This window comes from Bos taurus, chromosome 20, assembly GCF_002263795.3.
Source record: "Bos taurus isolate L1 Dominette 01449 registration number 42190680 breed Hereford chromosome 20, ARS-UCD2.0, whole genome shotgun sequence".
Taxonomy (NCBI): Eukaryota; Metazoa; Chordata; class Mammalia; order Artiodactyla; family Bovidae; genus Bos; species Bos taurus.
Window position 1 is genome coordinate 61818773 of NC_037347.1, and position 25612 is coordinate 61844384.

The 25612-nt window shown below is 40.0% G+C and overlaps 1 protein-coding gene across 2 annotated transcripts in view; it reads left to right on the forward strand.

Moving 5' to 3' along the window:
- CTNND2 (catenin delta 2) overlaps positions 1–25612 on the forward strand; it is a 1099643-nt gene that overhangs the window by 604266 nt on the left and 469765 nt on the right. For both annotated transcript variants that reach the window (XM_005221651.5, XM_002696428.7), the window contains exons 5-6: positions 845–961; positions 20023–20195. In XM_005221651.5, coding sequence (XP_005221708.1) covers positions 845–961; positions 20023–20195 — 290 coding nt within the window. The remainder of the gene's footprint in view (positions 1–844; positions 962–20022; positions 20196–25612) is intronic.

A 25612-nucleotide genomic window follows, 5' to 3' on the forward strand; every position in this document is an offset into this window, starting at 1 on the left:
AATCCCAAACTCCTAATTTGTTCCTCTCCTACCCCTTTTCTCAATTGGTAATCATGTTTGTTTTCTTATGTCCATGGATCGTTTTGTTTTGCAAACAAGTTCGTTTGTATCATATTTTAGATTCCACACACAAATGATATTATAAGTATTTGTCTTTCTCTGACTTCACTCAATACGGTAATCTCTAGGTCCATCCATGTCGCTGCAAATGGCATTATTTCATTCTTTTTTACATTGAGTAATATTCCATTGTGTGCATATATATATATACACACACACACACCATCTTCTTTATCCATTCATCAGCTGATGGACATATAAATCAATACAGCTTCTTGATGAGCATATATACTTACTTCTACATATACCTCTATTGGTTAATTTTCTTAAGAACTTTAGAAAGAAACTTATAAAAACAAATTTGATAAAACATGACACTAAAATTAAGTGAAGTTGTTCTGAAAGCTCAACAGTTCATGGGAGTTAAGTTTTCCCAATTCCCTAGTAACTCTATGTTTTTCATGGACACATATAATTGGCTAGCTTTGGTTTTTAATAGTGGTTGACCAGGGGTTACAATGTGATACCTAATGAGAATTTCATAAAGGTAATAGCATCACTGACTCAATGGACATGAGTTTGAGTAAACTCTGGGAGTTGGTGATGGACAGGGAGGCTTGGTGTGCTGCAGTCCATGGGATTGCAACGAGTTGGACATGACTGAGTGACTGAACTGAACTGAATAGTTATAGTTACTATATTTTCGATTATTAAATGATAGTCTTAAGCTTTAATGTTGACAAAACCATGTGCTTGTTCACCTCTTTGAAATATTGTATTTCAGATGGTCAAAAAGATATCGAAGATGAGCTCACAACAGGTCTCGAACTGGTGGACTCCTGTATTAGATCACTACAGGAATCGGGAATACTTGACCCACAAGACTATTCAACAAGTGAAAGTAAGTCAAATGGTAATTAAGCGTGAAGACAATTAAAATATAAGAGCATATGTCATTACTGTTAATGAAAGTGAAGTGAAAGTGGCTCAGTCATGTCCCATGGAATGGGAGTCGACCCCCATGGACCACACAGTCCATGGAATTCTCCAGGTCAGAATACTGGAATGAGTAGCTGTTCCCTTCTCCTGGGGATCTTCCCAACTCAGGGATCGAACCCAGGTCTCCTGCATTGGAGGTGGATTCTTTACCAGCTGAGCCACCAGGGAATCCCATTAATATTAATATAGTTAAATCATGAGCCATATCCTTAGGACTTCAAGATGTGTTTATACTTATTTCATCAATTTTATTCCACTCTCATCTACTTCCTTCCTGCATTACCCCACACTAATTCACATTTGATTATAAACTCTCTTAAGTCAGTAACGGGGGCTTCCTTGATGGCTCAGATGGTAAAGAATCTGCCCACAATGCAGGAGATCGAGGTTCGATCCCTGGGTTGGGAAGATCCCCTGGAGAAGGGAATGACTACCCATTCCAGTATTCTTACCTGGAAAATCCCATGGACAGAGGAGCCTGGCGGGCTACAGTCAATGGGGTCACAAAAAGTCAGACATGACTGAGCAGCTAACATAACAAGTCAGTAATTAGCATCGAGATTTCTCACCAACTATTGACATATTGGTGATTTTCAACCAATTCTCTGACATCCTTTTTGGCATCTAGATTAGCAAATTGTATAAATTCATCATATAGTTGTTTTATCAACACACTGTCTGCTTTAAACTTAACTGTCAAGAGATTCTCAGGTGGTGCAGTGGTAAGGTATCTGCCTGCCAATGCAGGAGACTCAAGAGACACGGGTTTGATTCCTGGCTTAGGAAGTTCCCCTGGAGTAGGAAATGGCAACCTACTCTGATATTGTTACCTGGAAAATTCTATGGACAGAGGAGCCTTGTGGCCTACAGCTTAGGGATAGAGGAGCCTGGTGGGCTACAGTTCATGGGGTCGCAAAGAGTTGGACATGACTGAGCACACACAGTCAAGGCTTTACTCATATAGATGATTGTTGGTAGGGATCTTAAATGTTGGAGCAATTCTATACCAAAATAGAATTGTATAATGTATGCAATACTATTTAGTACAATGCTAGAGTACTATGCAAGAACTCTTTACATTTCTATGTTTAGCTATCTTCCATAGCTATATTAATCTCAAAAATATTTAAAGATTTTTTTTTCTACTTAATTATATGTTTTTCAACCAGAGTGGCTGAAACTTAGAAATAGAAGTTCTTTGAGCTGAAACAAGCCTCATTTTAATAAATCATAAAATTCTCTTGACCTATTTTAATAAAATCCCACAAAAAGCTAAAAATTAAATCATTAAAGCAGACATTACCCTAATAATTTCTACATCAGAAATCAGTGGAGCATTTTATTTCTTAATTTTGAAAAAGTATAATTTCCTTGAAAACCCATCAGTGTTTGCTATATAAAGGAAAGATAGAAGAGTGAGATAGCACGGTGATCCTGAAACCATTTAGCATACATATTAGTTCATTTCCTCTAGGATCTTTATAACATCATGACTCTTAAAATAACACCATCATGAATATGCTGGTTTAACCATATACATCCTCTCGTTAAAGCTTCTAAAGTCAGATGCATGAGTGTATTACACTTGTTCTCTGTATTTTATATTTTACAGTGTAAGATTGTTTCCTTTTGTTTATCAAAGCCTATAAAATATTTACTCTGGAGGGGCAGTTATAGTTAGAACTATTAATATATTAATTCATATTTGAGGCAATGTACTCTTTTTTCATTAGAGAGTAAGGAAAGCAGAAATAAAACTTCTTGGAAGGATGATATAGGCTATGTTATTTTTATATAATACTTTTATTACATATTATATCATAATTTTATTATGATTTTAGGAGAGGGTATACCTTTTATTCATGGAAAGTACAGAAAAAAGGAAGGAAGAAAAGAGTAATAAGCAAACAAGTTAAAATAGAAGTGATAAATCAATCTAGTACTACATGTAAGCATGCTGAATTCTCAGAAAAAAAAAAATTCAAATTTGTAGAAAATGAAGATAAAATCATGGAGTATGTTTAATATACATACTTATATTAATGAAGTAAATGTTGAAATAAATAGACATTTACTATTTAGACAAATACTAACAGACAAACAGAATAGACAAAGAAATGACAGCAAATACAACGACCACAAAGGGTAGGATTGGGAAGAATAATGTGAAATACAGTGGAATTTGCCACAGAATCACTAAGCAGGGTCAAAAGGAATTACATAGTGAAAATATATTAACTTATAATCATATGGTAAAATCTGGTGAACATACATGCACCAAACAACGTAACATCTGAATATTAAAAATGAAAGAGACTGATGAAAAATAATGTGAACATTTCTCAGAATCAGACTGAATAACAGAAGAAGCAGCCACAGAAAGTTGGATAAATAATTAACAAATCAACGCATTAGATGAATTTTTTAAAGGTATACTTTTTGAATAATAATAACCGTTTGCTTTATATGTCCAAGGAAAATTTATAAAAATTGATCAGCTAATGGGCTGTAAAGATAATTCTAAAAGTTATAAAGTATAGAAAGGCCCACATTCTTTTATAATAATTCAGTAAAATTAAAAGTAAACAATAAATGATAAGCAAAAATATATTGACATTAAAATTAAGAAACATACTTTTGGGTTTACCGAATCAAATGTGAAAGCAGGAAGAAAATTACATACTCTTTTACATTTACAAAGCAAATGAAATAGCAACATTTTATAATGAAAGCATAAGGGTATGGCAAAAAAATGCATTCAGAGGAAATCAAAATTTTATTATTAAAAATAAAAGATTATAGCTCTGCTACTGCTAAGTCACTTCAGTTGTGTCCGACTCTGTGCGACCCCATAGACATCAGCCCACCAGGCTCCCCCATCCCTGAGATTGTCCAGGCAAGAACACTGGAGTGGGTTGCGATTTCCTTCTCCAGTGCATGAAAGTGAAAAGTGAAAGGGAAATCGCTCAGTCATGTCTGACTCTTCGTGACCCCATGGACTGTAGCCTACCAGGCTCCTCCATCCATGGGATTTTCCAGGCAAGAGTACTGGAGTGGAGTGCCATCGCCTTCTCCAAATAATGAGCTCAGCATCCCTTTATTTTGGGACACCTTAAAAGAGCTAAATAAATCAGAATAAGCTAGGAAGATGGAAATAAATTATAAAAACAGTGCAGAGATAACGTAATATAAAATTAAAGAGTAGAAGAAAAAAATATTAGAGGAGATAAATAACCATATGAACTTTTTAAAAAATAACTTTGTCAACTAATAATCCCAATCATCCTAAATTTAATTTATTTGTTTGTTTGGCAGTGCTGGGTCTTCATTGCTAAGCTGGCTTTTCTCTAGTTGGAGCAAGCAGGAGCTTCTCTGTAGTTTGGTGCTTGGGCTTCTCGTTGCCGTGGCTTCTCTTGTTGTGGAGCTGGGCTCTAGGGCATCAGTCGTTGCAGCTGGGAGCTCAGTAGCTGCAGTTCCCTGGCTCTAAAGTGCAGGCTCAATAACTGTGACCCACGGGCTTAGTTGCTTCAAGGCATGTGGGATCTTCTTCGACCAGGGATCGAACCCATGTCTCCTGTATTGGCCAGTGGATTCTTTATGACTGAGCCACAGAGGAAGTCTGTGAATTTCTAAATTGAGACACTCTACACAGAGGAGAAATAGAATGTTTAGTGTTCACTTTTGCATTTCTGTAAAACATGTCCAAACATTACCTGCAAAAGATTTATCTTTATTACAGGAAATTTAAATATACTAGTAAGGGTTTTTGAAATAGATTTGCTAACTGCTGAGTTTTTGATTATCAGAAAGATTAGTTAGTTTATGGTATTATATACTGATTTATCTTTTTGAAGACTCCTAGGAGTTTAGTTAACTGTTCGTTTTTGAAGGCTCTGTTTCTTGTTTGAAGATTGTTGTTGTTGTTCAGCTACGAAGTCATGTCCCCATGGACTTTGCGACCCCATGGACTGCAGCACACCAAGTTTTTCTGTCCTTCACTGTCTCCCAGAGTTTTCGGTGATGTCATCCAACCATCTCATCCTCTGTTGCCCCCCTTCTCCTCCTGTAATCAATCTTTCCCAGAATCAAGGTCTTTTCCAATAAGTTGGCTCTTTGCATCAGGTGGCCAAAGGATTGGAGCTTAAACAAAGTAAAATTTAAACAAACAACAAGCCCAGGTGATTCAAATGCAGCTTGAAAGTTTTATGCCAAAGGGTCTGAATCACAGTAAACTGTGGAATATTGTTATTCTTAAGAAACATTGGTTCTTAACATTTTCAGAGTCAGTTTAAGACTGAATGAAGTAAAATTTAGGAAATTAATTTTAAAATATTGAGTAGATAATTATCATTTGAGGGATCAATTATAGCTTATTTTAAGTACTCAGAATATCAGAAAATAAAAATCCTAATTGCTATTTGTGTTTGTATCAGGGCCCAGATGGGAAATAGAGTCTTCTCAAAAAGAGTTTAAATGAAGAGAATTTAATTAAGGGTCCATTTACAAACGAGTGAGCAAGATTAAGGGAACAATCGATGCCTGAAGAAGTATCCGGGGAGTAGCAACAGATGGAAGCCCTTGCCACCCTTAGTCCCAAAGGAAAAATCGACGAACCAGTGCCAGCAGAGTCAGGAGGCATGGTTGGTGGGAGCAGAAGAATAAACATTCTAGCCTCTCTCTCCTCCTGCCTTTCACTGGCCAAGTCTAGTCTTAAATCAAGTGCCAAGGGACCCTTGTGATACAGTCTCTGTGGGGAGAAGGGCAGAGAATGAATACGGGGGAGCAAAGAGAATAATTGGCACAACATTCTACTCAGTTCTAGAACAACATGCCATTTTATATTTACATAGATGTAACGCATTCCTATGCACCAGTGCTTTGACATGTTTCATATAATTAGCACAAGCCCATCAGATTCTGCCCGTCCCTTGTTTTTGTGATGATTCAATCAATGGTCTCATTAGCTAGGACAGACATGAAATAGCTGATGCTAAATTGGACCTGGCACACTGCCCTTGAGAGCTGGAATCTTAGTCCTAACCTGAAAGAGACCAAAACACCACTGCTGCTGCTGCTGCTAAGTCGCTTCAGTCGTGTCCGACTCTGTGCGACCCCAGAGACGGCAGCCCACCAGGCTCTGTCGTCCCTGGGATTCTCCAGGCAAGAACTCTAAATACAGCCTAAAACCAGCTTCAAAAATGTACAGTGGCAACCAGTCTCAGCCCCTAAGCACTTAACATGTAATTCGTTGTGTTTAAAAGGTTTTGTTATTTTTCTTTCCAGGGTGGTCTGATTAAAATAAAATTTGAATTTTAGTAAACCCACCTTCTTGACCCCAAGGCAAGCAATAACTGCTGCAGTAATATGAACTACAGTGTCCCATACTTATCAGTGTGTTCCAACACTTTGCATTTTTTTAAAAAGTGCTATCATAAACAGTATGTAAATCATTTATAAAACCTTTGCTAGCCCACCACTATTCTATGGCTGCCAGCTGTGTAATTTCAGTTCTAATAAATACATGACATGGAGTCACTGGAAGAATTGCTGTTGTTTTACTGAAAAAAAAAAAGGGTTATTGACAGAGGCTCAGGGCCATTGCGGAGAAGGCAATGGCACCCCACTCCAGTAATCCTGCCTGGAAAATCCTATGGATGGAGGAGCCTGGTAGGCTGCAGTCCATGGGGTCACTAAGAGTCGGACGTCACTGAGCAACTTCACTTTCACTTTTCACTTTCATGCATTGGAGAAGGAAATGGCAACCCACTCCAGTGTTATTGCCTGGAGAATCCCAGGGACAGAGGAGCCTAGTGGGCTGCCGGCTATGGAGTTGCACAGAGTCGGACACGACTGAAGCAACTTAGTAGCAGCAGCAGCAGGGCCATTGATGTTGGGAAAGATTGAAGGCAAGAGGAGAAGAGGGCAGTGAGGATGAGATGGTTAGATATCATCACCAACTCAATAGACATGAGTTTGAACAAATTCTGGGAAGTAGTAAAGGGCAGGGAAGCCTGGAGTGCTTCAGTCCATGGGGGCACAAAGAGTCAGATACAACTGAGTGACTGTACAACAGCAGCAACAGGGCCATTAGCTTCTCATATAATACACAGCTTGACTCAAACTATATGTCATGGACCAAGCATGTTATTTGATCCACGTGTCCTTGGAGATAAAAACTCAGAGATAAAGGTAATGATGTCTTAGCTAAAAATTATTAAACACATTAGTAATTCAAAATCAGAGAGGCAATATACTTCTTGTGGGGGGTGGGGGATGGCTTATATGTTTATTTGTTGTTGTTTATTCACTATGAAGAGTTGACTCATTGGAAAAGACTCTGATGCTGGGAGGGATTGGGGGCAGGAGGAAAAGGGGACAACAGAGGATGAGATGGCTGGATGGCATCACTGACTCTATGGACATGAGTCTGAGTGAACTCCGGGAGTTGGTGATGGACAGGAAAGCCTGGCATGCTGTGATTCATGGGGTCGCAAAGAGTCAGGCACAACTGAGTGACTGAACTAAACTGAACTGAACTGATTCACTAAGTCATGTCCAACTCTTTTGCGACTCCATGAACTGTAGCCTGCTAGTCTCTGCTGTCCATGGGATTTCCCAGGCAAGAATACTGAAGTTGGCTGCCATTTCCTCCCCCAGGGGATCTTCCCAACCCAGGGATCGAATCTGGATTTCCTGCGTCTCCTGAACTGCACGCGGATTCTTTACCACTGAGCCACTGGGAAGCCCCCTTCTGTGTTTATAGATAGTGTTGTTGAACATCATGAAATAATAATTATTTGTTTCTGTAGCACTTGGACAAATTGAAATTCTACCACATCCTTTAAAATCCCAGCATTCAGTAGGAAGGAAATCTTAGGAGCTTAATATATTCTGAATATTATGGCAAAAAAGGGAATGTTATTTAATTGAGTTCTCAATTCAGAATATATTCAAAAAATTAAGAATCAATCGTATAGGTTACTATTCTGAGCAGGTGAAATCTAAATAGAATGATCATATATAGTTTGATAGAAAGGAATATATTACTTCCTCTTGATTTACAGCCCGTCATCTTCATTTAATTACTGCGAATATGCTTAATTCCATGAGGTGGAAAAACCGTGAGAGATTGGGTTATTAAAAATGCTATAAAATATAACCCCTTACATTCTTATGGAATAATAATAAAGATAAGAGACAACCTTGGGAGGTGAATATTTTTGCAATTCCTGGCAAGCATGGCAACAAAGGATTCAGAAGTGGTTTGGAAGGATGACACTTTCATAGAGATTAGAGTAATCAAGATGATAACTATATAAATAATGTGACTCACTGTTGATAATCTGATAGGGTGGAAACAAGATCCTCAGTTAGACCTGATGGGGTGCAGAGACTCTGGGTAGGTAGGGGTCCAAGGCATCCTGCCCTTGGAGCCACAAGATCTAGATTCCAGCCCTACTGTCCCCTCACTCCACAAGTGGCTAAAGACTGTCACCTGGGCCCAGAGACCCCAAGTCCCTTCCTGGGCATGTATTTATTCAAGTTAATTGAGTACATCCTTGGTTGTTCATTCCTTGTATTACTTCATCATATACCCTTTGGTCCAAAGTTTTTGAAATACAAACAAGCCAATCTCTGCTCCAGAAGTTGGTCAGAATTGAAGCCTGAAATTGTCTGATGCTTCACGCATCCTTTCCTTTCCTTTCCAGGTTCACACCCACCTACCCCACTACCTTTGGTGTTACAGAGCCCATGGAAAGTTGGCAGGGGACGGTATGAACAAAAGTGAGGGAAAACACCCAAGTAGCATACAGGGTACAGAGTAATATCCTCCAGAAAGCTGTCATTATCTTTCCTTCCAGACTGGACCTTTACCTCTTCTTCAGTTAAGTTCTTTCTCTTATATTTCTTTCTGGGCTTCTCTAGTGGCTCAATCAGTAAAGAATCCATCTGCAAAGCGGGAGACCTGGGTTCAGTCCCTGGGTTGGGAAGATTCCCCTGGAGGAGGGCATGGCAACCCACTTCAGTATTATATTTCTTTCTATCACAGATAGATAGAAAGATATATGTCTTTCTATCACATAGACATTTGAGAAGCATGTTATAGCTTCTGCAAAGAGATCACCAGCTCAGAGGCAGACCTGGGAAATGAAGGGATGGGCAAACACCTAAAATATCAACTGCTCCTTATCTATTCCCTAAGCAGGAGGAAAAAAATGCAAATTTCTCATTAAATACATCATTCTCAGCTGTATTCTCAGGGTCTCCTGGAATCAAGCACAGAGTTTAGAGCCTGGCAGAGATTTTTAATGAAAACATAATTGGGTTCTGAAATTGCCAAGGCACCCTAGGCGCCCCACATGCAAATATGAGGGTCAGATGAAAGCTGGTAGATGTGAAGAAACAGAGAGAGGCAGAAAGCTCCCGTGAGAAAGTCAAAATAAGCAGACTTTTCCCTGGGACACAGTGGAGCGTGGGGTCCCCTGGTAATACCTTATGAAGACATCTTATAGGATTTCCCTAGAAGTAATTGGCACTGACCAAATAATAAGTCACTTCAACAGCAACTGATGACATCAAATCTTAGTATACTAGGTTTTGATTGTAAAGCTATAGGCACAGATAGGTGTTATATTCTTTTTTAAAACGTCTGTTTCAAGCCCAGGTGGCACCAGTGGTAAGGATCCTGCTGGCCAATGTAGGAGACATAAGAGGTGTGGGTTTGATCCCTGGGTCCAGAAGATCCCCTGGAGAAGGAAATGGTAACCCACTCCAGTGTTCTTGCCTGGAGAATCCCACAGACAGAGGAGCCTGGAGGGGTACAGTCAATAGGGTTGCACAGCATCGGACAGGACTAAAATGATTTAGCATGCAGCATTTAAGCACTTATTAACAACGGCACAAAAGTCTCTGCCCTTGGCATTTATGTAATGGGCAGAAAAGGCTGAAATTGAGCACTGTAAATACTACAAGGTCAGATAGGTAATTACTCCCAGCAGTGACAAAGCCCGTGGGGGTAAAGCAGGGCAGAGCTTCCCAGAGTGTACTGGGGATTCCAGGGGATCCTCAAGAACCTTTCAGGGATTGCAGAAGTACCCGTTTTTACAATAATCCCACGATACCATCCACCTTTCCTTACTCGTTCTTACACAATCAGAGAATAAGAGTCACACAGAGAACAGGTTTGTGATTACCAAGGAGAAGGGGGTGGGAGAGGGATGGACTGGGAGTTTGGGATTAGCAGGTGCAAACTATTGTATATAGGATGGATGAACAACATGGTCCCACTGTATGGTCCCATGGAGAACCATAGCTCAGTTCAGTCGCTCAGTCCTGTCTGACTCTTCGTGACCTCATGGACTGCAGCACGCCAGGCTTCCCTGCCCATTACCAACTCCCAGAGCTTGCTCAAACTCATGTCATTCGAGTTGGTGATGCCATCCAGCCATTTCATCCTCTGTCATCCCCTTCTCCTCCTGCCTTCAATCTTTCCCAGTGTCAGGGTCATTTCTAGTGAGCCAGTTCTTCCCATCAGGTGGCCAAAGTATTGGAGCTTCACCTTCAGCATCAGTCCTTCCAATGAATATTCAGGACTGATTTCCTTTAGGATGGACTGGTTGGATCTCCTTGCAATCCAAGGGACTCTTAAGAGTCTTCTCTAAAACCACAATTCCAAAACAACAGTTCTTCAGCACTCAGCCAGCCTTCTTTATGGTCCAATTGAAAAAACTACTGGACTACTGACTACTGGAAAAACCATAGCTTTGACTAGATGGACCTTTGTTGGCAAAGCAATGTCTCTGCTTTTTCATATGCTGTCTAGGTTGGTCAATATCCTGTGATAAACCATAATGGAAAAGAACATGGAAAGGAATGTACATATATATGTATGTGTGTAACTGAGTCATCTGGCTGTGCAGCAGAAATTGATGCAACGTTGTAAATAAATTATACTTGAATAAAGTAAGTTAAACAAACAAACTAAAACAGACTGAGAATCACGCACAAAGAGCGTTCAGTGAAGCTTCCTGGAGGCTGCGTGGCACGTGGTAGCATCTTTGCTCTGATGGCTCCTGGAAAGTGTGTGATACAACCTTTTCTTTTAAATACTTTCCAGTTTTGGTGTCCTAAATAGTATTCTACATCACTCATATGGTGAATAAAAGCTCTTTGAGGCATGTGGGATCTTAGTTCCCTGACTAGGGATCGAACCTGAGTCCCCTGCAGAGGAGGCACAGTCTTAATAGGACCTCCAGGGAAGTCTCCAAACCACTCTAGTTTTGAGGGAATGATGCAAGGGCCAGGAAGTCATTCTTTACTTGATTGGGAATCTGAATAAATGTGTGAGCAAACCATGCAAATATTTAGGAAAAAGTCTGTGGTTTGCATAAAATCAAAAATTAGTTCTTTAAGCTAATGTAATTTCATTAATACATTGAAATTTTTTCAAAATTTAGCTTTTAAATTTTGTTTTCTTCTAAAGCGATTTGTATTAGTTTTCTATTTCTTTTCACAATGAGTGATAGTGAGAAGTATGAATCTATTATCTTTGTTAATTTATAAAGAGATACATATAATGATTTTCCTCATTTTTGTGTTACATTAGTTTTTTTAATGGTAAATAAGACAAAAGTTTATAAGGAAGTAGTTGGGGACTAGAGCAAGCTATAAAAATACCGTTCTATGACTAAAACAACATGTAAAATCCCATGCACAATCAAAGTCTTGAGCTGTACATTTTAAAGGGAAGTTATATATTTGAAGTTTTTATTTTGTAATAAATGCTATTTTGTTCATTTCCCTCCATTGTATACAGATGTAAAGACACTGACTTACTATATTTAGGGTAAGAGCTTTATCCATTTTTCATTTATTCATATACCAAGTCAAACTTGAGAAAGCAGACTAGTTAGATCAGTAGTATTGGTTGAATCTAAATCAGTTTAAAAACTAAATGACTGCTTCTCTATTCTTGGGACCTTCCAAGTTTTCATTTTCATGTAAAGCATTATACACTGAAAGCAGCTGACCAGAGAAAACAGATATTCTGAAGGAAGAGACTCAGAAATCAAATTTAAGAACACATTTGCTGGGAGTCCCCCAGGGGTCCCGTGGTTTAGACTTCACCTTCCAAAGCAGGAGTGTAGATTCACTCTCTGGTCAGGGAACTAAGATCCCATTTGTCTTGCAGCCAAAAAAACAAACAAACAAAAAATAAAACAGAAGTGATATTGTAACAAATTCAAGAAAGACTTTAAAAGTGGTCCACTGTGGGGAAAAAAAAAACCACATCCGCTAGTAGAACAGGCCCTAAGCTTTGCTGTGTAAGAAGCTGCTTGAGTTTCTGCCCTCAGTTATGTTAGGGATGGTAGATGGACTGAAATACTGGTTTTAGATTAATGCCCCAGTGAAACGCCTTTTCAAGTTACTAGTGAAGGGCAGGAGAAGACAACCAGTTCATCACTACTCATCGTCACGCAGTGCTCAGTTGTATGCAACTCTTTGTGACCCCATGGACACCCGCCATGCTCCTCTGTTCATGGGATTCTCCAGGCAAGAATACTTCACTACTGTACTCTGCACAGTTCTGTAAAGCACAGCCACTCAGAGGATGCCTGCATGTGACAATGTGCGCCAGACGCAGGAACTAACTTAGTTAGGTAACTGGACGTGCGAACACATGTTTTGTGTCTTTGAAAGTTTGCACGTTAAAGGTTCCTATATATGGGACTTACTGTATATAATAATTTCCACTATTTCCTTTCTTCTTACTCACTCACCATTTTCCTTTTAAAAGATTCCCCCCTTCTTTTTATTTGTTGTTGCTCTAAAAATTTACTCTCATTTAAAATAATACTTAACCTTCACATTATTCTCAGCCTTCCACAAAGATTGCATAACAAGAGGGTAGACATGAGTCAAATTCTCTGACAGTTGTAGTTACATGTGTGAGTCTTGTTGGCTTTATATTTCATGGTCTATGTAAAGATAAGATTTTTATATCGTTTTGAAAGAGCCAGTTAAGCCAAAAATAAAGAATGTTTCTAAACTTCCTGATAAATGGAAATCTTAACAGAACTGCCTTTGTTGTGTATCCAGTCCTAAACTTGTCAGTCTCAATTTGTGTGTTTATTATTCCTGATTAGCCTGAATTAACAACCTAACAAAGCATTCATTGAGCGTCTGTGTGAGACATCGCCTAGATCTCTTAGCTGTTTATTTTAGTACATTTCTTGTTAATAATTCTTTTCTTCTGATGGTAAAATAATCCCTAGGAATTAAATTGATATTGTCACCACTTAGAGACCTTGTCTCATTCTTGTGGCTTCAACTTCTACCCCTGATGACTCAGATAGCTGCATCTCTGTTCTAAAATTTCATTTATATATAACCAAACTTTGGTCTGAGCTTCCCTGGTGCCTCAATGGTAAAGAATCTGCCAGTAATGCAGGAGATGTGGGTCCTATCCCTCGGTCAGGAAGATACTCAGGAGAAGGGAATGGCAACCTACTCCAGGATTCTTGCCTGGAGAATCCCAGGGACAGAGGAGCTTGGTGGCCTACAGTCCACGGGATCTCAAGAGTCGGACACAAGTGAGCAACTAAACCACCCACCACCACCAAACTTTGATCTTGGAAATTAAGATCTCAAAAGATAATTTAGTCTGTTAGAGACAGTTTGAGAATCAAGCCCAGAGTGCCTTTCTAACTATGTCAACTCCCACCATCTCCAACAACTCTGTAATTTAAAAAATGAAGCCTGTCTTTCCCCAAAGTATCAACTCCCCAACACAGGTCTCCTCCTCCTTCATATGGCATGTGAGGGGAGCTTTTGCTTTTTCACCTCGCTTAGTGAATATTTATTGCTTTCTGGGACAGATGTTCCACTGAAACAGACCATAATTAGCATCAGCTAATAAATCACCTTAAACCTTGTAGAAACAGAAGGTGTGTGCCTGATCTTAAGAGTGCTGTCCTGTCTGCTCGGTTTTCTAGAAAAGACTTACTTTGCACCATGGGCATCTTCCCTCCACACACTGCAGTGTTAGCGAGATCGTTCGAGCGGCCAGCTAAAGAGCGTCCAGGCATTTGGGCTGGCCTTCCCTTCCTGTCTACTAGTCCCAAAGTACCAATGAGCTTTAAAAAATGTCTCTTAAATGCACGATTTTCCCTTCCTTCCTACCATGGCCATTACCCCAATTGAAATTTCCTCCATTTCTTCTGGTTTCCTTTTTCTCCACTCCACAAAATCCATGGTCTCTAGTGTCTCCAAGTATCTGAATGCAGCAGCTTTCACATAAATGTTCAGACTCCTTGTTTTTACTTTGTCACTCTCCTTCCAGAAAACCTATTGCTGTGTGTGTGCACTTGCTAAGTCTCCTCAGTTGTGTCTCTTTGCTATCCCATGAACTGTAGCCTGCCAGGCTCCTCTGTCCATGGGATTCTCCAGGCAAGAATACTGGAGTGGGTTGCCATGCCCTCCTCCAGGGCATCTTCCCAACCCAGGGATCGAAACTGCATCTCTTATGTCTCCTGAATTATCAGACAGGTTCTTTACCACTTGCTGTGTAAGACTACAGATTTCTCTGCTGAAATTCCTCAGAGTCTATGCAGAGTATTAAGGCAGCAGAGATTGGGGTATGGTTAATTTCCCCAGGGCAATCAGACATCCGGGCAGGCTGCATGGAGGAGGTGACATTTAAACCACAAGTTTGAGAGTGGGTTTCAAGGTTGACAAAGAATGGAATTTCAGGTTAAGAGAGAACTTTCTCTTCCTTATCTCTTGTCTCTGACCCTAGGTTTTGTTTGGTTCAGTTTTTATTTCCAAGCCATTTTAAGGATCTTTGCCTGTGTGTCCTGTTTGTAAGAGGGAAGCTTAGAGGGTGTTACGGGCTTCCCTGGTGGCTCAGACGGTAAAGCGTCTGTCCGCAATACTAGAGACCCAGGTTCGGTCCCTATGTAGGGAAGATCCCCTGGAGGAGGAAATGGCAACCCACCCCAGTATTCTTGTCTGGAAAACCCCATGGACGGAGGAGCCTGGCAGGCTACAGTCCATGGGGTCTCAAAGTGTTGGACACGACTGATCAACTTTACTTTTACTAGAGGGGGTTGAAAGAAAACACTGATATATGGATGGGACAGAACTAGAATCTGGTTTTCAGGACAGATTCCAGTCAGGGTTTTATTCTCAGGCCACGTGGCTCATTAATTAGATAATTAGATAATAATACTAATAACTGACATTTGTGTAGCAGTTTACATTTTTTCAAGCACTTTCACATCCATTATCTCATTAGGTGCTCAAATTTGCAGAGATTAAAATTTTAGAGCACAAATAATGAAGTGTGATAAGAACAGGCACTCTGAAGCCACACTGCCTTGCTTGCACCAGGCATGCCATGACTACTGTGTGTTCTCAGGCAGTGGGACCCTCAGCAATGTCAGTATACATGGGGATTTCTGCACTTTTATTGAGATCTTGTTAGGATTCTAGGGATTAATAGGCATAAGCTGCTCAGGACAGTCCCTGGAATTTAGTAAACACTCAGGGAAGGGGAGCTGGCTTGCTATCCTTGGCTTCATCATCTATGATGTCATACAGGAAGAAATGGACTAGAGCCCACCAGATCTTCCGTGTTCTGGCCCTGGTTTTTTTTGTTTGTTTGTTTGTTTTTTTCAATATACTCCCACTCCAGCTGGCATGATTGCAATCCAAATAATTACTTGGGAATACTACTTTGTAAACCTCTGGCCTTTTCTCTGTTATCACAAAGTACATAGATTAATTAAGGTTTACTGTTTTCTGAAACTGATGTTTAGCTAAAGCAAAAAAGAATTAACAATTCTAAATGAAGTCTTTTTAAATTCACTTAAAGGGGACTTCCCTGGTGGTCCAGGGGTTAGGAATCCAGCTTGCAATGCAGAGACCACAAGTTCGATCCCTGATCAGGGAACTAAGAGCCCATTTTCCTCGGAGCAGCGTAAGCCCACACACCACAACTACTGAGCCCTTGAGCCGCAACTGGAGAGTCCATGTGCCACAACAATAGGTCTCGTGTGATGTGATTAAGACCTGACACAGCCAAATAAATAACTTTTTTCTTAAATCCATATAAAGAAAATGAGTGCACATGAGCAGGAAAACTAAAATATCTGTGGTGTTGGAGAAGACTCTTGAGAGTCCCTTGCACTGCAAGGAGATCCAACCAGTCCATTCTGAAGGAGATCAGCCCTGGGATTTCTTTGGAAGGAATGATGCTAAAGCTGAAATTCCAGTACTTTGGCCACCTCATGCGAAGAGTTGACTCATTGGAAAAGACTCTGATGCTGGGAGGGATTGGGGGCAGGAGGAGAAGGGGATGACGGAGGATGAGATGGCTGGATGGCATCACTGACTCGATGGACGTGAGTCTGAGTGAACTCCAGGAGTTGGTGATGGACAGGGAGGCCTGGCGTGCTGCGATTCATGGGGTCGCAAAGAGTCGGACACGACTGAGCGATTGAACTGAACTGAACTGAATTTAAGGAGAAACTGACTATATATTTTAGTGTGTGTTAGTATGACCTGTAAATGATTCTGAATTTTTAATGCAAGAAACGAATACTTCTGCCTTTCTATCTGCTGGTGGAATTTTAATACCCAGTCTCTTCCTCCCTCCTGAACATCCCAAGAAATCCTCTTACATTGTCCCCATCTCCCAGTGGATTCACATCATATCCTCAAGGATGCACCCTCATTTTACCTCTAACCCAAGGAAGACTTCCCTGGTGGCTCAGACAGTAAAGCGTCTGCCCACAATGTGGGAGACCCAGGTTTGATTCCTGGGTCAGGAAGATCCCCTGGAGGAGGAAATGGCAATCCACTCCCGCACTGCTGCCTGGAAAATCCCATGGACGGAGGAGCCTGATAGGCCATGGGGTTGCAAAGAGTCAGACAGGACTGAGCGACTTCACTTTTACTTTCACTTTCAAGCAAGACTTCATGGGAAGTCATAAGGTTGTGAGGGGAAAAAATCATCATTTAAAGCCCCAAACTATAAATGTTTCTGAAATCTGTGAAAAATTTGAATTTTCTACCCCAGTGCACAATAATGTTAATAAAGCTAATTGAGTCAGTTATACATAAATTTTATTATAAAGAAATTAAGAATTGTCTTCTAATTTTCACCTGTTTCATATTCTTGTATATCTGTGCTCTCTAAAATTGGAGTGAATAAACGCCATTCACTTGAAACCTAGTAATCAATGAGAAAACGATTCTAAATGCATGCAATGTTTTGGCTATTGCCCTGTTTTGCCCTTGCCAGGTGCTATGTCAGGGTTGTAATATTATGATATATTGCTCATTCTTGCAATTACATTTGTCAGACTACATCTAGGCTCCATGCTTGAGATATGTGAACAAAGTAATGAGACAGAGAATCTTTGTTTGTTTTCATGGAGTATTGATCAGATGCACCACTGATTCTATAAAAGAGCAGATTTGATTATTTCATAATGTATATTTCAGGAGCACATAAATCATATTTTTAATTGAAATTGCTTCGAAAAGGGGCTTTCAGTGGCCGCCTTTCTATCCTGCCTGGAGAACATTTGTAGGTTTCTAGAGATAATCTTATGAATCTCTTCAGAATTGACAAGTTTGTTTGACTTGCTAATTACATATGCAAGTAAGTTCATCAGAGCAAAGTCATGCCATCTCTTTAAAAGACAAATAACCAGGACATACAGTGTTTTGGCCTTATAGACTGTTAAATTAGTTATTTGAAATTAAAGAATTTTTAAAATTGTATTGACATTTCCAAAAGTATGTGCACTCTTGTATATCTGATTTGGCTTTCATTGCCATGGAGATGTATTGTTGGGCGGGGGGCGGGAGCAGGGGTGGTGCGTGGCCAGTTCAAAGCATTGTGTCAGGGTGGACGGTCCTGAAGGAAATAGCCAAAGAAGTCTCAGTGGGAAGCCGCCCATTGTTAGGTACAGTGCTGACCACTCACCATAAAGGGCCTCTGTTTTTCTGCCATAGCTCACTCCCCTCCATTGAGCAGTGACCTTCAGAAGGGTAGGGACCAAGGGGAAAGCCCTTGGCTACAATTCATTGCTGTCTTCCTAGCACCCACCCCATCCTTCTAATTTTGCAGCCAGTTCCTACCTCTGCCCCATCACCAATCCCTCTTCCCTTCCAAAGGCTCTACCATGTCTCCGCCTGCCCATTACCTGGACATCAGAGACCAGCCCTTGACTCCGTCTTCATGCCTGACAGTTTCCACAGCAGCAGTGGGGAAAATATGTTCTTGGCATCCAGAATGAAACTCTGAATGTGTTCCCCATAGGTGCATCGTAGCCCTGGTGATTAGCCCTATAATACCATCAGTATGGACTAAATGACTTTTTGCAAGCTATTGCAAACTTCGCCATCTGGTATAGACAAATTTCTTGGGACTCTATTTTTGAAATTACAAGGAAAGGGATTGCAATTGTACTTTTGCTATGCCCTTCATGATGAAATTGGGACTGGATGAAAATGGTTTTATTTCCTTGCTTGACTTTTTTTCCAGAAACTGTATAGATTCCAAAATACCAAGTCTTACCTGTACTAACTAATCATCTTAGTATTCAATTTCTGATGATGAAAAAGTATTTTGCATTGTTTAGAAGTTCCATCAGGGAATTAGAGGGAAGGGGGAGGTCTTAAATGCAGAGGTTATATGAACCGATCCTTATTAAGAGAATAAATTGTTTTCCTGGAAAAAAAAAAAATTGGCCTATATCATGTCAAATCTGCAGTCTCATTTGAAATAAAAAGCCATGTTCTATTTTAAAAAGAAAGAAGGAACTTGAAATTTGCTGATGCTCCTTAGAAATGATAGTATAGTCTAAAACAGCCAAAGAGGAAGATTAAGGATGGGATTATGAATCGAACCCAGGTCTCCAGCATTGCAAGCAGATTCTTTACCATCTGAGCCACCAGGGAAACCCCTGTATATAATCACCCTCCTTCAAAAAAGGAGTGACTTTGTCCTATGGTTGAGATAACATGAGAGAACTTGAGCTGCCAAGTCCCTCACCCTCACCCAACTCATTCTACTTACCCCAGTCCCCTCTCAAACACACGTACTAGAAAATAGTAATACACTTACACTCTTCTGTACTTCTTTTCATCCCCAAAGTGAGTATGAAATTTGATTAAAGAAAATTTGCTTACAAAGGAAATGGGCAAACTGTTGCAAAGATCTCATCTAAAAAGAAAGAAAATAAACCACATTTTCTTGTACGAAGTATAATTAAATAATGAGGCCAGGAATTCCTTTCTCCATCTCTTGCAGGGTCAGCCAGCTTAGCAGCACCCGTTTAAACACTGTATCTTCCTTTGTTCTTCTGTTGTGCATTGCTGTGATGGCAAAGATAACTAGCCCTCAGAGATCATGTGAGATCAGGTTAAATTCTACATTGTATGAGAGCTATTAATATTTTACACACTGTCTACCCTTCAAGCTTTGAGTATTACATCACTATTTATACAACAGAACTTGTTACTGATTGGAAGGTTTTGAGTGTTCAAGCATCCTATTAATACAGTAGGAGATATATTAATGCAATTAACATGTACCAAAAGGAAGACTTTTAAATTATTTCAAATGTTTCCAACATTGTCTGATCCAAAAATAAGTACTTGATTAACTAATTTGTCTTGTAAGAAATGTCTCTATGTAGGTCAGAATGAGATCATTTGGAAAAAAAAAAATCTACTCTTTGGAGAACTTTTACACCACAAAAAAAAAAAAAAAAATCTCATTTAAGAGCTGGAGTAGAATTATATAGTCATTTTAGTTCTCAGAACTCAAAGCATAGATGGCTGGACTCATGCCTGTGTGATAATTCTAGGCTACTCTCAATAAATAATACATGTCATTTCTGCTTCACTGAGGCTGTCACTTACTGCTCTAAATGACTTTCAATGCAGGGCCCAGCCTGCTGTCCCAGAGTGCACTTCAGCTCAATTCCAAACCTGAAGGGTCCTTCCAGTATCCAGCCAGCTACCATAGCAACCAGACCCTGGCTCTGGGTGAGACAGCCCCGTCGCAGCTCCCTGCCCGCAGCACACAAGCCCGAGGTGCGGGCCAGAGTTTCAGCCAGGTACGTGCTGGGGATGGGATGCTCTGCCGTGCTGGTCCTTGGGCTCCAAGGGGTCAAGTGGGAAGCAGGGCTGTCAAATGGCTGTGGTGTCCCCTCCTGCCTTTTTTACAAGTTCCCTGCAACTTTGGAGAGACGCTTTCGGTGCTATGAGTGAAGGAAATGAATAACACAATACAATTATAGAATAATTCGAATTACAAGCATCTGTTTTGCAGGATATGTCTGTCAATTGCTCATGCTCTTTCTGCTTTATATATACTTACCTAGGTGAATATGCAAATGTGTGTCTAGTTCTATTTCTGTGTTGATTATAAATATGACATGCGTGATGAGTTTGTGAGGATACCTGAAACACATTCTCTTTCCTTAAAAAAAAAAAAGCGTGAAATTATTCTTTGGGGTTAATCATATAAAGGAACATAGTATAAATGCATCATCTCATATGCATATACAGAACTGTTCTGAAAATAATTGTGGTTGAGTTGGAATAGTTACACTTTGTCAAGTTTGATTTTGAAATGTGCCCTCAGTTGTTTCCTTAAGATGTGTACTTGCTCTTGTGGTTTTAATGCACACACTTAGCTGCAGTTAAAATCAACTCTTGGTAAAAAGAAGTGGCTACCAACCCCAATTAAAAAATATTGTTGTAAATGTTGTGATATATACATGTGTGTGTATTTATGTATGTGTGTGTGCTACCTAATACTTTAGTTTTGATAATTTGGGGGTGCAGGCTATATTCAGTCAACCCACCAGAATTAATATACTGGAGAGCTATCTTGTTATAAGCTACTTTATACTTATTTTTTAGTATAAAGGGATATGAGACCCTCTTAATCTCTTTGCATCATTCCTGGAATGAAGAAACCACAACTCCAAAAGCACCCCTTAAACTGACAAGTTTAATTTCATCCTTTCTGCATTTATTGGGCAGTTCCTCTTCCAGAAACCCTAGCCCAGGTACACTACCTACCCCAAGCTCCTGCAACAACCAACCCATCTCTGTCACCAATTCACTGTTATTATGCATCCGTGTGTTTTCCCAAAAACACTGAAAACCACTTGAGGGCAGGGCTATTTTCCTTTTTTAACACCATCCACATGGCCCCCAGGAAATGTCTGCTGGAAGAGAGGAGGCAAGGCGAGTTAGAATGGCATCGTGCAGTCATCCTGAGATGCTTTTTTGAGGTGATATGAACATAAATGAAGCATAAGCTGAAAAGTCCCAGTGCATTTCAGTTATTAAAGTTGAATGATTATCCCAGCTATCTATTATCCATGATTGTCTTTTTCAGGCAAAACCTTTGCCCATCAGTGGCTGTGTAACTTTTACCTTCTTGTGATGTCAAGGTTATGCGGATCAAGTGGAATGGTAAATAAAGCATTCCACTGAGGGGGGCCCGTTGCCCCATGGGGGTCCAGGGTGTGACCCCAGTTCAAAGGGTGCCTCCTTTGGATGGAGATCTGGTGGTGTGTGATGCTCAAGAAGGAAACGGCCTTGAATTCATTGCATCCAGGTCCACACACACAGAGTAACCCTGGACCTGTGCTACTTCCCAGCTCCTGGATCACTGCTCTTGAAAACACTGGTCTCTTCTATTTCCCTTACAGAAATCTGATAAGACACAAGAGGGAATGTCTAAAAAATATTTTTTAATTAATTAGAAAAAAGTATTTTATATACTTTCATTTATCATATATGCAAAATAGTTCTTATTTGCGTATGTAAAACATTATATAATGTTTGAAGTATTGAGTGATGTTATTAGCATAGAAAATGTTATTAGATCTTTTTAGTCCCATTTTATTTTATTAAAATAAGAATTGGAAGCTATAGGATTTTTTTCTCTAGGTACAGATTTTTTTTTTTCTAAAAAGCATCCCATTCTTGAAAGGAACTCTCTTTTAATCTTCCCATCTATACTGAACTCTCTCTGACCATGATACACTGATAGTGGTGGGATATATGTAATTTTGAATTCTTTGGGAGTAGATAAATGATTACAGACCTTTTTTAACCCTTCTGTCTATCCACACTTCTAGGTCTAATGGGCCAGAAATATTCATAAATAAGGGATAATTTATATTCAGATTAACTTAAGAAAGTTCTGAATTTAGCTTTTGCCAGTTTCCTATAACTTATAAGACATGTAGCTAGTACAGCAATAAAGTTCTACCCTTCTTTTATTTTTATCTTAAACTCATTTAATACTCATGCTTGGCTTCCTCTCATAAATATTTAAGACCCCTGTAATTTGAGTTAAAAACATTAAGTCAAATGAAAAAAGATCACATTTCCCATAGCTGAGCATCATGGAAAATGGAACAATCAGTATCAAGAGAAAAATCAGTTCATTATCAGCTTAACTTGTGAGCATCTTGTGCACTCAGTTCATATATAGCTCTGTGAGGACTGTTAAATCAAAGCTTTCTTACTTATAAAATCAATAGTTACCATTTACTGAGACCCGGAAGTAATCTGTTTTACATACATCCTCTTATTTAATCCCCACCACATTTACATTTTAAATTTAAATTATCATTTACATCTTAAATATGCAGAAACTCAAACTCAATGCATTTAGAGGAGTTGTCAGGCACCATTTTAAGGTAGCAGCAGTAAGAATGGGAACAGAATCTTGACTAAATTGAAGCCTAATCATTTTGAGGGAGTGTTTCATAGGTTTCCTTTTATATATTGACTGTTTCAATTAAATGTATCTACAGCTTGATCCTAGTAAGAGCTCTACACATGTAGACCAGCAATATGCTGATTTATCTTCTTCCACGTTGGAGTTCTACTTGTTGGAGTTCAATACATGGGAGTAAAACAGTAGCAGCTCAAAGGACAGATTGGGCCTCACATTAAAAGTCTGCTTTAAAGTTTAATCAGAAACTGTAACTTGGTTGTGAAGATATCAAAGCTGTGCATTTGAAGGCATCTATCAATGTGCGTATTCAAGGTGATAACTTCAGTTAGAGTCATAGGTTACTGGTTTGCACTCATTTATCTGACAGGTGGGTGGTTGCAGTCTGAATATTCAAACAAGGGGATTGTGCTAATCCACTTGGTTAACAGGATGGAGGCTACTGGTGGATTGCTGAATCCTATTTATTTTAGCAGAGCATCAGATCTGGGTACCGCATGCTGCGGTATGAAAGGCATGTTTTAGCGTGATTTCAAAATCACGTCAGAGAAATGCTGAACAAGTACACCAGCACTTTTACCCAGCATTTAGTGTGCTACCCTTGAAATAAGGAGGTCATGTGTCATCCCCGTAACATCTCCTTTGCTCAGCTTGTCCTGAGAATCCCTGTCTTCCAGTGGTTTCCCAGAGCCCTGTGACACATTCTTTTCAATATTCTAAATAGTGTTCAAGCTCACTTCTGCCAAGCTATATTGAGTTTTAGAATATCCTGTCATCATCAAGTGCCAAAAGGGCTACAAAAGTTCAAATAATGGCTCACAGATGCCAGACCAGGTTAATAAGGTCAATAACCAAGTAACACAAAAACATTTCATTTTAGGGAACCTAAAAAAAAAAAAAAGTGTAATTCTAAAGTAAAGCAAATGGTTTTCTATCTGGCTCATAAATCATGTCAGACTATAATTTCAAAAAAGTATCACAAATATTCAAAAATTCTGCTGTCAACTTTTAACCAATACTAATTTATTCAGCATGATAGATGGTTGTAGGGTTATCATCACCAGGCTTCACATCAGGCCCTGGTGCATGGTCTGCCTTGCCCTACGGTGTCAAGCTGAGTCACAAAATTACCATAGAATTCTAGTTCTCTGGCGTGACCCTAACTGAAGTCTTTGAAGGTCATTCTCCTCAAACTCTGAGATGAATTCATAGGACTCAGCTGGAGGAGAGAGTATAAGACCCTTCCCATCAGATCCCAAGGCCTTTCTGGAAAGTCACTTGAGATGATTCAGTTATGCTTTGCCCACTGCTACATTCTGCTTAGCTATCCTGCCAGCTCCCCTCCCCATCCAGGTGTGTAGACTTTCCCTCCATCACTCCCTTCTTCGTCCAAGTCAACCTTAGCCTTCGTAGCTCCTGGTTGCTGCTAAGTCGCTTCAGCTGTGTCCGACTCTTCACGACCCCATGGACTGCAGCCTACCAGGCTCCTCCATCCATGGGATTTTCCAGGCAAGAGTACTGGAGTAGGGTGCCATTGCCTTCTCCAGCTTCTGGTAGGTGCCCCCAGTCAAAATAGAGCTGTTTTTTCAGTTGCATTTATATATATACAATTTATTCCCTAACACACAGGTCCCTCCCTCCCCCAAGTTCCTCACTGGCTGAGTACTATGGGATGTACAGTCTTCCCCAAGGTCACCTAAGTTTCATTATTTCCTCATAGGGTATCCTTCTTTCTCCCTTTCCAACCTACATCCGCATTTTTCAACAGAGACTTTCTTGCTGGTTTATCACTTCCTCCAACATCCTGTTTGCCTAGGGACACTCCCTGTGCATGAACTGTGTCTCTCCTGCAAGTCGTTAGGCAAGTTTAGAGCCAGGGCACAGGCACTGGGAGGAGTCCTGTCTCTTTAGGACGCAGTGTGGTCTCCCCCCTCAACCCTAACTTTATCTAAAGAGTCCAGGCCTCAACTTTGTCACGTCCACAAGTTTAGCTGTTAGTACTTTTCCACTCGGCCTTAGCTACTGTGTCTCGAAAATGGGCCACTTCAAGTTTTCTATTTCTTACAGTAGTCTCATCAAGTATTTCATTCCTCAGAGTGACAAAAGAAGCAAGAAACAGAGCGTATACACCTGTACACAGAACACTGGTAAAGAAGTACAGGAACCGGAAGATTTTAAAACTACTTTCATCTTGTCCAGCAGAACTGAAGTGAGCCTGTGCACCTTATAATCGTAGAAAATGCCTGCTTCCTGCAGGAGATTAAGAACTGCATGATTGTTACGTAAAAATCATACTCGAACAATGGTAGATACACTAGAAAAAGAAGTAAGCTTTTTGAGAAGTAAATGACCATTTCTTTTTGATCTGGCCTGTCTATTTAATGTGGCACTGACTTTTAAGTCTTAAAAGTTCTCATGTGTACTATATCATAATAATAAATACACCATCTGCTCACTTCTGCCAGAAGTCAATGAGTTTTGAACATTGCTTATTGGTGCACCTTCATGCTAGGTGGATGTGAAGGTCAAGGGGATGGAGAACTCTGGATGGCGGTGGGATGGACACAGGGACATGTGTGGTCCCAAGGAGGACCCAACCCTCCAGTGAACACTTGCATCTTGATTGCTGAATGCAAAAAGTCACACAGATGCCTAGTTTGACATCATTCCAGTTTGCTGAAATAGGAAAGAAGTTGTTGCTGGGTGGCACCTGTAAAGAGAAAAGTCACTAAAAAACTTGGAAAACGCAAAATTGCTGAGATGTCTTTA